This window comes from Giraffa tippelskirchi, chromosome 1, assembly GCF_054371585.1.
Source record: "Giraffa tippelskirchi isolate mGirTip1 chromosome 1, T2T-mGirTip1v1.2.pri, whole genome shotgun sequence".
Taxonomy (NCBI): Eukaryota; Metazoa; Chordata; class Mammalia; order Artiodactyla; family Giraffidae; genus Giraffa; species Giraffa tippelskirchi.
In genome coordinates, this window is record NC_137275.1 from 157421187 (window position 1) to 157433051 (window position 11865).

Below are 11865 nucleotides of genomic sequence, written 5' to 3' on the forward strand. Positions count from 1 at the left end.
AGGATTAAATGAATAAAATGAAATGAAATTGGGAAAATTTATGGTCCATAGTAAATAGTATATAAATGTTTGCTCTTATTGTTATAAATGTTTGCCTTCCTGGCAACTATGTACATTACAAACTAGCCAATCTCATACCTCCAAATGTGTGCCTATCTCCTCTCCTATAAGGTTCAGGTGGGCTTCCCAGGCTTTCATAGGCAGCAACACAAAGTCACAGATTGAAAGGTAAACTAAGTCCACTGGGAAAAGATAAGGGCCATTTGATGAGAACACTTGATTTGAATATCGAATCCATATAGCCAAAGGTAAGCTTAAAGTTGGGGATATAGAGTCAAAAGTTGGGAGTAAAACAGAGGCAGGGAAGAGCACAGAGGAAGGAGTAGAGTTCAGTATGACAGCATGCTAGAAACAAATGAGATGGTGTTCAGGGTGGCTGCTGCAAAGCTTCATCCCACTCCCCTAGATTCCCCACCCAACCCCATCAGGAAAGCCTCATGAAAGGCCCTGGTCAGGGTCTAGGATAATTTTGCAGTGGGAGACTGATTTCCATTACAATTTTTTTCTGGCTCTATAAAATCCCCATGGTATTAAGTACCATAGAAGAAGGAGCCAAGGTACCAATCAACAGGTATCTAATATTTCTATGTGCCCTGGCTTCCCAGCCCAAGTTTTTAGGACTAGGAGATAATATATAAGAGTAGGTAAAGATTTAGATTAACTTGGCTCAGCAAGGATTGATGGAAGGCAGGATGAATATGCAGAGATGGGAATAATTAGATGTCTTCTTCCATAGGATAGATAAAGATAGATAAATATGCTAAGGAAGACATATTTAAGTTTTATGCAGGAATGAATGGAGTAGATGTCTCATCTTTAGTACAGCCTCAATCCAATGATCACTGGTGCCTTTGAAGGTATTTTATACATGTCCACTGTAGTCTGTGTCTTTTCTAGGTGCTGATCATTGGGGTGTTTCTAATAATCAGAAATTTAGGGTAAATAATAGTCTGGAAGCTATAAGAGTTATGGTATGGTATACGTTGGGTGGTGAAGCAATGCTGTGAATTATATGATATTTTTGTGGCAGTAAGAAACATTGACCAGCTAAATTATTTCTAAGAAGTTTTTACAGGCTGGCATGGAAGCACAGTGACTTTTGCTTGTGTTTGTGGAGATTGAGGGACCATTTTGTAGAGCAGCTTCCTATTGCTTGTTTTTCTGTATAATAAAAAATATTGGCTGGCCTTTGTCTCTGATTCCTTGTAAGGAGCCTCTAAATCCTTGGAATTTCCCGAGTGAAAGGACTGTTGTCGTTACTCATGATAGGTCCCTCAATAGTTTCAAGATGGGGGCTAGCAGTGCTGGAAAGACACAACCATGTGATTAAGGTTTGGAGAGTTGAGTCATGTTATATCAGCCTGACCTCCCAACCTCTGGAGAGAGAAGAAGACTGAAGATTGAGTTCCATCATGTGGCCAATAATTCAATCAATCATACCCACGTAATGAAACCCCAATAGAAACTCTGGTCACCTGAAGCTGTACAACTGAACCTGCCAGATTGGTAATCATATATTTATGTGCTGTCAGGATGATGCATCCTGAAGACATGGAAGTGTCAGGTTTCCTCTAAGGTCTCATTCTGGTGCTTCTTCACTTCATCAATCCCAATTTATATCCTTTATAATAAAACTTTAATCACAAGTACAGGGCTTTCCTGAGTTCTGTGAGTCATTCCAATGAATTATGGTATTTCAAGGAGTACTAAGAAATCCCTGAAGGTTTGTAGCCAGTTGGTCAGAAGTGTGGGTGGCCTGGGTTACAATACAAGTTTCTAGGTCAATATTAGGATATTTGAAGTCATACTATGAAGTTAAATATGAAAAATCTATATGACTGTATGGACCAGTTTCAATGTAATTGAATCTTTTAATTTTTTAGTTCTAATGTTCTAGAATGAAAGTTTGGCTCAGCTAAGTCTATGAATTGTTCCTCTAACTTAGGTAAGCATTTTTTATCCAATTAGCTGAAAGTTTTAGTGCCATAGGCCTGAGGTAAGATAGCCAGGATTGGGGTAGAGGTGATGGAAACCTTCAACTCCCAGAACCCACTTCTTTTCTTAAGGTGATCATTTATTTGGGCTGCTATATAGTTAAACAGGGAAGGAACTTTTAAATTACCTGGTGACTTCTCAGGAATTTCAAGATATTTTTGACTGTTCTAGGGCTCTGCTTAGTAATTTCTGAGAGATGACCAAGTACCATGATAACGTGTCACAGTAGCTGGCCAAGGTGCATCATTTTGAGGGCATTCTTCCACTTTTCACTTGCCTTATGTGAGGCTCTAGGCACTGGAAGACATGGTATCACTGAGCCTCCCAGCAATAGATCTGGTCAGAAGGAGTGGGACATGGTCTCAGATATTAATAGCTGCCTGGAAGCCCCAGTAATTTTGATAGAGTGGCACTCATCAATTTTTCTTATGTTTGAATTCATGGACAAGAACTGAAATTCCATGGCCCAGAGGCAACTGGTCTCATTCCTTAGCAGAATCAACAAATGGCACCATTGTCCCCTTGATGGGGAGGGCCATCAAGCACATTGGCTAGCACTCTCAGAAGATCTACACAATTCTAGATTACTGCTGACCCCTCTGCAGTTCATGCAATTCATGAGAGTAGGTGTGTGATATATTTTCTCTCAAATATGAAGATTAGAATAAAGTAGATTCCAGAAGTGCAAGTGAATTTCTCTGGGAGTGATGCTTGCGATATGCTGATGTATGTATGATGCTAATGAACAAGGGTTTGGTACTATACTCCCATCCTTGCTAACTGCATGGAGAGTGCCATCTGTGGGAGTTAGAACTTTCAACCTTATCTCTATCTTCCACTCCAGCCCTTCACTCATATAAGCAGTGGAAGACCAAGGAAACCAAGAAATTCAGGGAATTTTGTTCTAATATCACTCCCAACCAAAGGTTCTCAGAAGTTGAGTCAGATGGGGCATCTTTGAGGGTTCACATATTCTGAGCACTGTAGCAAATTGCATCCTGAAGTGCCCTAAACTGAAATAGACTGATGCTAGGCTACAAAATCCAGATATGGTTAGATGAGCAGAAGTGATCAAATTATAAATGTGAACAGGCTAGAAAATGAAGGTCAGCAATGTATGGGAAGGGTAGAGGCAAGTGGAAGAAAGAAAATCTGGAGGAAAATTGTGATCCGGAGTCCACAGGCTCATGGAGGCATTTTGTTTGGTATCTGTGGCTGTTGATGCAAGTATGCTGGAATCCAATAAAAGAGTCAAAGCAAAATGAATGTTCAGCTCTAGCATTATCAGTATCAAGTCTTTTCAATTCTACATCTTTATCAACTTGCAAATCTATCTGTCCCTCTCTCCTATGCAGTTTATTCCTAAATTCTAGAGATTATATCTCTTAAATACTTAATCTATTTCTATGGTGACCAGAGTGATACATCTAAAACATGAATTTGACTTAAGTACCTTCAACTCCTCATTTCCTACAGAATTAAATACTAATGTCAGATAGCATATAAGACTATTTATGATCTTGCCCTTTGCTTATTTCTCCATCCTCATCTCTCACCACTTCCCCCCTCTCTCTAGCCACAATGACCTATTGGTATTTCCTGGAACCTACTATTCTATTACATTCCTTCATGACTTAGTTCCTCTGGATATTGTCTGGAATGTTCTACTCTTTTATATCTTACAAATTCCTACTAGTCCTCTAAGACTTTGACTCTGTCTTTTCTGATCTACCAAGGCAGAGTTGAACATTCTTTCTTTACAGGTATCTTCTATTTTAGCACCTACTGCAATGAGTTGCAATGATTTGAAAATGTTTCTAGAGAGCAGGGGCCATGACTAATAAATTTCTGTGCCTTCAGAGCTTGGCACAGTGCCTGACACATAGTAGGATCTCAAACTATCTCTGAATAGGGAAGTGAAAGCTTTAAAAGCAGGAGGAACTTGTCGACGAGTTCATGTTGTTGATGATCTCTTGGATTCAAGATTTGATGTCTGAAGTATGTGATATTGATTCCTTCATTTATGCAACAAGTATTTATTGAACATCTACCCTAAGCGTGGCATGGGAATACAATGATAAACAAAAATAGTTGTGTTCTTCACTGCTTTCAGGAGTTGAGAATTTATTGGGGGAAACTATTATAGCATTTGTATAAATTACTAAATAAAATAGAACATATTCTGGGTTTGGCCCATCATGTTAGCTGGAGATTTTCTCTAACATAAGGCTTTCTGTAATATGGATAGGTCAAAGACTTTGCCTGTTGGGCTACTTTGGCTTTATGAATTCTGCAAGTTTCTCTAGTTCTTAAACTCATAAAACTACAACAAACTGGACTTCCCCAGTGGTCTGGTGGTAAAGAATTTTCCTGTCAATGCAGGGGACACAGGTTCAATCCCTGGTCTGGGAAGATTCCACATGCTGCAGGGCAATGTACCACAACTACTTCGCCTGCACTCTGGAGCCCATGAGTTGCAACTACTGTGTCCACGCAATGCAACTACTGAAGCCCAGGTGCTCTAGAGCTCATGCTCCACAAAAAGAGAAGCCACCGCAATGAGAAGCCCGTGCACAACAACAGAGTAGCCCCTACTCACTTCAACTAAAGAAAGCCTTCAGACAGCAATGAAGACTGAGCACAGCTAAAAATAAATAAATAAGCCAAAAATTAAAAAAAAAAAACTACAACAAATTAAAACACAACTTGTAAGACAAGTTGAACATCTTGTTTTAATCCAAGCAAAACTTTGTTTTCAGTAATATGTGGACTTTATATCAGTGACTTTATAGTTTACCAAATGCTTTTGTATTTATAGTGGTATCTGGTTTTGCTTATAGTCAAACCAAAGGAATATAGGGGAAGCAGTCAAAAATCAACAAAACAGGGTCACTTTATTACGCTGTAGGGACTACCTTTAGGCAATGAGACATTATCAATATATATATCCAAGAAAATAAAGACTCTAGACCCTGCTAAAAGCCAATATGAAACACAAGCTTTTAATCCAGGCAATGTTTTTGGAGGAGTGAAAGAAGCTGCCAGATCCTGACAGTTGAAAATAGAAAGAAGAAAAAAAAAAAGTAGCTCCTGTGAAAATCAGATATGAGGAAGTTCAAATAAACCCAAACCAGGTCCTACAGGGTCCTGTTATCTTGATATCCCCTGAGGGTTGGGTTTTGTTTCCTTGTCATTTGGGATTAGTACAAACAAGTGCTTATGAACAAGTACAAACTTGGAGTCAAAGTGACCAGTGATGTACAATCCGTTAGGTCCATTCAGAGGTATAATGGCCAGAATTACAGGGGAAAGACTGTCTGTCTTAAATGTCACTTAAGGCAGGGGTTTACTTTTCTTGAATTTGGCAATGCTGTTTTCCCTTCAGTCCCTCAACTGAAAATGATAACTAGGAATTGCTTCAGAACAAAGAAACAATATTCTTTTTTTATAGGTAGCATGCTGCTGTGGCAGAGACACATGGCCACAAGGATTAAATTATAAGGCCCTCATTTTTATATATAAAAAGAGTATAAACAAAGCACAAAGTAGAATCAAGCTGCAATTTCAGCTTGAGTCCAAAGTAGTTGACAATCCCTAAATTGAAGCTAGTTACGTTGCTTAATTAGCAGTTTAAAAAAATCATTTTATAAAAGTCATAGTATCCTGTACCAATTAGTCTATTAATATTTTCCCCCTTCCTGAGGGTCTCAGAGAAAAACAGTTTTCTTTATCACCTTTAAAAAATAAAAATCATAGGCTAGGTAGAGCTTTCAAGGTTTTTTCTAAGGTTTAGGGAAAGAAGGAAGGAAACTTGCAGTTCTTTCATACTTTGTTCCTAGATCTAAACAGAAACCTATTTTTCCCTTTTTGTGCACTAGTTTTTCCAAAAAAGAAGTTTTGGCTTTGGCCTAAAATCCTTCTGGAACCATACTCCTGTCCATTTAAATGCAACCCCAGGAAGGCTAGTATAGTGATACATTTCATCTACAAACTTCAGTGTAAAATAACTGGGTACAAAACGTTGGGTTTTTTATCTCAACAGTAGCCAATATCTATATACAAATGGGGATTGCTCTTCTCAAAATCAGACTCTCTCCATTTCCTAAATTCACTTTACCATTGTGGTTTGGTTACTTGTTTTTGATGAGCAGAGTTGCAGTTGGGATAATGGAAGGGAGTTCTTGCACTGGTTAGGTGACCAGGCAGGTTAACCAAGGAGCTCATTCTGGCTCCAGAAAGGGGAGTAGGTCATCCCTACTTGCCAGAACTGGATCATTCCCACTCCCTGACACTGGGAGCAGATCATCCCTACTCCCAGAAACTGGGAGTGGATCATCCTCACTCCCCGCTGAAGAAGGAAGGCAGTCATGGCCAAGCTCTCTGCCACCTGCGACTCTGGACTTGATTGTCCCCATAAGACCTTCAAAGGATCTGAATGTGACTGATTTCTTCATGTCTCCAAGCTTCCTGCAGATGGCAGAGCCCACGGTGGACAGGGCAGCTGATGTCTTTTGTTTCACGTAGGCATTGGAGACCTGAACGTCGTGCCAGCTCTTGGACAGATTCTGCCTCAGCCCCACTAAGGCTGTAAGGCTCAGCTTCCTCTTGAGCTCTATGCAGCGTCTCTCTTTGGCTGCCAGCGCTTGGCGTAGCGTTACAATTTCTGCCTCCAGTTTAGCGAGCTCAGATTTGAGCTCCTTTTGCTCTGCCTCCGTGAGATCCTCTGGTTCGGCAGTCGAGTGGGATTCATAAGGGCCTGCAGAGGTCTCTGTCAAGGCGTCTGGCATAGACTGAGAAAGATGATCTTCATTAAGAGAGTCCAGGTCCAGTTCTTGGAAGAGAGAGTCGAACGCGTGACCAGAGGAGAAATAGTCTTGGCCAGCAGAGTTGAAGTCTAGGCCTTCGGGGTCAGACTCTAGGGTTGGGTGGGACTCTAGGCAGGAGGGATCCATATCTTGGCTGGTAGAATGGACGCCTTAGCCAGTGAGGGAATGTCCTGGCTGCGGAGTAGATGCCTTGGTGTATAGGGTCCACTTCTGGCTAGGGTTGGGGGCGGGGGGTGGCTGGAGGGTAGGGTAGGTTGGATTGGGGTTGTGGAGGTCGGACTTCCGGCCTGAAGGCAGCGGAGGGTGGAACTTAGGCCCAGTACCTGCGCCTCCAGTATTCATAGTGGTTTCGACATCACAACGTCCCTGTGATGTAGGTACTGCAGCAGTTGTCAGGGAGAGGTATCTTCCCTCCTACCTCAGTAGGTGACTGGTTCTGGCCTTCAAACCAAATCTGACTCCGTGTACAGACCTCTTTCCATCACAGCAGCCATTTTAAAAACTCTGAAAATCAGTTGAACTTTTTTGTGCTAACAGATTTATAACAAAGCCTCATACATGAAATAAATAAAAACCGCCTCAAAGTGGGACAGGGAGTCTAGAACTCCAACTGGTACCCTCCCAATTTTCCCTTCCCAAGTTCCCAAAGGGGCCTGAGAAACTTCTGGCACCACTTATAAAGTGTATTTGAAGGCCCCTCAAAGCTCTTAAATTTAACAGTGCCCCCAAGGCATGAAGTATCAACAGTGCCAGAGGCTTGGGGTGGTGGAGCTTAGAAAGAGCCTGACCATTCACAACTGTCTGTTATTTTGAGGAAGAAAAGGGAGGGAGAATTAGTAAATTTATAAAAGTTGTGTCAAGTTTAAGCTTAAGAAAAGCAAAGATTACTGTACATTAGAATTTAAGAGAGAAGAAATACGATATATGCAGATATATGCATGGGTTTTCAATTTCTTTTTTTTTTTTTCTTTCTTTTCCAAGCATCCACTTTCATTTCTGAGGGCACGTCTGTCCACACACACGGTTATCAGTTGTGGGAGGTGGTCTGCACAGGAAAGTTGTAGAAGTAGTTGAACAGGCTCTGTCAGGGTGCCAATCTACCATATCCCCTACTTCAGTCAGAGCTGGTAACTTATAGAGTGGAAAAATCAGGACTTCAGTCCATTGAGGGCAGGTAGCTAGGTATCACTTAGCTCATTACCTGGCTGCCCATTCCCAGGGAATAGCCTTGAGCAGGTCTTAGTTTCTAGTGGTTTTGTTGGATATTCTGGTAATTCTTACAAGCATGATCTTATGGAATGTGATATGATCCTCAGCAGATTTCAGCAATTTGCCATACTCATGTCTATACAGCTACAGTGAAGCATCTAGCTGGGCATCCAAACCAACTACAAACCTTTGGCTTTATATTTAATAATCCTTTCATATAGCTCAGTAGTGTTTATTATTGGCTTACCTTGAAGCATGTACCTCCCTAGATTAAAAAAAATGAGGATTGCCCTTGTGGAAACATTAAGGCTGCTAAGGGATTTTCTTGTATGTATAAAGGCCTGAAAAGGGCAATAAGGACTGCTTAAAATCTGTTTTGTTCCAGAGGGTAGACTCTTCCTCCATTGCCTGCAGAAACACTAGTGATTTCAGGAATGTTCTAACTCTGAACCAGTACTCTTCTTTCAAAACTGAAGATGAAGGGAAAAGAAACCTCTGAATTAAGCTAAATAATGTGGAGCACACATTTGTCTATTCCAAGCTGAGATTCCAAGTTACTGGATTTGAGCATGCACTTGACTATCCTCTGAATTGTTGCAGCCACCAACCTCACTGCTTATTTTCTTATTTCTGTTTCCTCACCCTTTAGTTTAGTGTATGAAATCTTTTGTTAAGTTTGATTCTTTTTGTACAGTAATGATTTCTCTCATACAAAATTGACCTCTGAGCAACTTTGTTTCCAGATTCCAAATCAGAATATAGCCTCTGGAAGGGGGCCTCCTAACTAGTAATGTTCTGACCTGAGTAGACCTGGAAAAATAGGTAACACAATGAAATAATCCATTTTATTAGGCTTATGCATAACCACATACAAAAAACTCACGTATTTTGGAAACATATATCTATCAAATGAAATTTCGCTTGATTTATAGTGATTCTAAGCAACTATTTGAATAAACTGTTTTTTTAAGATGTAAAATACTGAGCTATTGCCTCATGACTTTAGAAGCTCACATCTCTAGATTAGACAATGAAATAATCTGTATTATACAGCAAGGCTCACAAAACTGTTCATCTGAAACTGAAAGCTTTCTGATGCTATTTATGCACTAAAAGGGGCTTCCCTGATGGCTCAGATGGTAAAGAACCTGCCTGCAATGTGGGAGAGCTAGGTTCAATACCTGGGTTGGGAAGATCCCCTGAAGAAGGGAATGGCTACCCACTTCACTATTCTTGCCACTGCAGTATTCCTGCATGGAGAATCCTATGGACAGAGGAGCCTGGCAGGCTACAGTCCATAGGGTTGCAAAGAGTCAGACACGACTGAAGCAACTCAGCATGCACACATATGTACTAAAACCAACCAAAATATTTGATTCAGTAACCTCTGAAAAGAGATCTTGAAAATTATTTTTATTCATACAGTGGTTTGCTATCTTTTGTTGCCAAGGAAGACATTATTGACCCATTTTTAGTAAAGAATAAAATTTGAATTATTTTTCTAGTAAGAGTGGTGGATTTATACCAATCCTTTGTAAAGGTAAATGATACAACAAAATGATTGTTTTTCTTTTACTGTTTAGAAGCCTATATATTATCTTTTAGAAATGAATTAGTAAAACTTGAATGTAAAAGCAGAGTTATAACCACTCACCAGGTCTAGGTTGTTTGGGGATGGAAGGAGTGAGATTGTATTAACTGATACTTGAGTCTAGAAATGGTTCAGGACTTGCACCAGTGTCAGCGATTTTCACTACTTCTTTTGTTGCACTGTGTTATAGGCTAAGTCACTTCAGTTGTGCCTGAATCTTTGTGACCCTGTGGACTGTAGCCTTCCACGCTCCCCTGTTCATGGGATTCTCCAGGCAAGAATACTGGAATGGGTTGCCATTTCCTCCTCCAGGGGATCTTCCCCACCCAGGAACTGAACCCACATCTCTTAAATCTCCTGCATTGGCAGGTGGGAAGTGCCACCTGGGAAGCCCCTTTCATAACTTCTTTTGTTATGAAAGGTCAATATAGAGCTTCCTAATTACATCAACTCTTGTAAAATAATCCACATTGGTGGTTAAGATTGCTTCTAAAGAAGTGATAACTCACCCTGTAGTCTGATCATTTGCACTGCTAGATTTAACCATAGTGATTTCCCTAGGGCTTTATTTCTATGATGACAGAACTATAATACTATCATGAATATTTTGTTCATTTTAGCTGAATACCAGGAAAAATGTTCAAATATTAAATTGGGCCTTAAAATAAGACATATAGTTGAAAACCTAATCCAGTCAGAATGTTTCAAGAGTAGGAGGAGAAAATTGGTAGTTAGGCTTTTCTTGTGGAAAGCCATAATATTATATTTGATTTCAGTTTATAAGTTATTTTCATAACTATCTCAAATCACAGCCCAGCTCCATCAGTAATGTATGCAGTGAGTCACCCTCCCCATAGATATTCTCCAGCATGAACTTATTTATTTGCTGCAGTTTACAGATGCTTGAGTTATTGGTAATAATCTTCACAGTTCAGCAGTTGAGTTGGTCTTCATTTAGAACCAGCATGGCATTTCCTTTCAGTAGTCCTTCTACATGGACTAATTAACTAAAAAAATAATGAGGTATATTACAGAGTAAGATTTTCCTCTCTGAAGCCCAAACATACTCTCAGGAATTAAATAGGAGCTTATTTTATTTGTAGGGTTATTCACTCTCTTTGGTGGTGTATATAATTGTAGCAAGAATCCCTGGAGGAATCAAATTAAAATTCAGAATCTGATTGAATCTGAAGAACTAGTGTTCTCCCTCCTCCATTTTGCAATAGATGATATGTATGAGATGAAGTGGCTTATTAGGAGGAATTTTGTGTGTGGCTCCTCAGATGGAGAAGAAGGGGAATTGACAGGGAGGTGGAAGGGTGAAAAGAAGGAAAAGGAAAATGATCAAAAGATATGGGAACTTCTCCAATAAAAATAAATTAATTAATTTTAAAAAAGATATAGGGACTTCCCTAGATTAAAAATGAATATTTTTCTTGTTGGGAATGTGAAGGCTATATAAAGACCTACAAAGGGTAGTTGGACTTCCCTGGTGACTCAATAGTAAAGAATTCGCCTGTCAATGTAGGAGACTCAGGTTCAGTCCCTGGGTTCGGAAGATCCCTTGGAGAAGGAAATGGCAACCTGCACCAGTATTTTTGCCTGGGAAATCCCATGGACAGAGGAGTCTGGCGGGCTGCAGTCCATGGGGTCACAAGAGTCAGACGTGACTTAGTGATTAAACAACAACAAAGAGTAGTAAGGGCTCTTTAACCATTATTTTGTTCCAGAAAATGGACTTTTCTTTTGATGCTTGCAGAAACATTAGTATTTTCAGGCATTCTCCCAGATTCTAAATGAGAAACTCTCATCTTAATGCTGAAGATAAAAGGCAAAGAAGCCCCAAAACTAAGCTAAATAAAGGGCAATATGAGCAGACTTTAGGGGGATTTTCACAACAGAATATGTTCTCATTTTTTTTTTCCAGTTGGATGAGGAAAGTATAGGGAACAGATTCTCCCTTTCCAGAAGTTTTTATTTTATTTTTTTCTTCTTACATGATGAAAGATAGTATGTTGGATGGTAAGTCCTGGGAGCGACAATAGGAAGTCATTCAAGAGAAGAATGTATGTGAAGCTGGTACTTGAGCCAGAAAAGACTTGGTTAGTTATAGGCTGAGAGAAATAGGTTGTCTGTGCTCTGCCAAGGAACCCAGGGTTTTTTGTGTTTCTCTAGTCAGCATCT

The 11865-nt window shown here is 40.0% G+C and overlaps 1 protein-coding gene across 2 annotated transcripts; it reads right to left on the reverse strand.

Annotated features, from left to right (window-relative positions):
- Window positions 1-4102: 4102 nt before the first annotated feature.
- Window positions 4103-7220, reverse strand: TPD52L3 (TPD52 like 3). Of its 2 annotated transcripts, XM_081500634.1 has the most exons (2): window positions 6476-7220; window positions 4103-4107 (listed from the first exon to the last, which is right to left on the reverse strand). In XM_081500634.1, exons 1-2 carry the CDS (start codon window positions 7005-7007, stop codon window positions 4103-4105), a joined length of 537 nt encoding a protein of 178 aa, XP_081356760.1. In that variant the 5' UTR covers window positions 7008-7220. The 2 variants fall into 2 exon arrangements, with proteins under 2 accessions (XP_081356760.1, XP_081356753.1); XM_081500627.1 differs by lacking the exon at window positions 4103-4107 and having other exon boundaries at window positions 5034-7220.
- Window positions 7221-11865: the final 4645 nt, after the last annotated feature.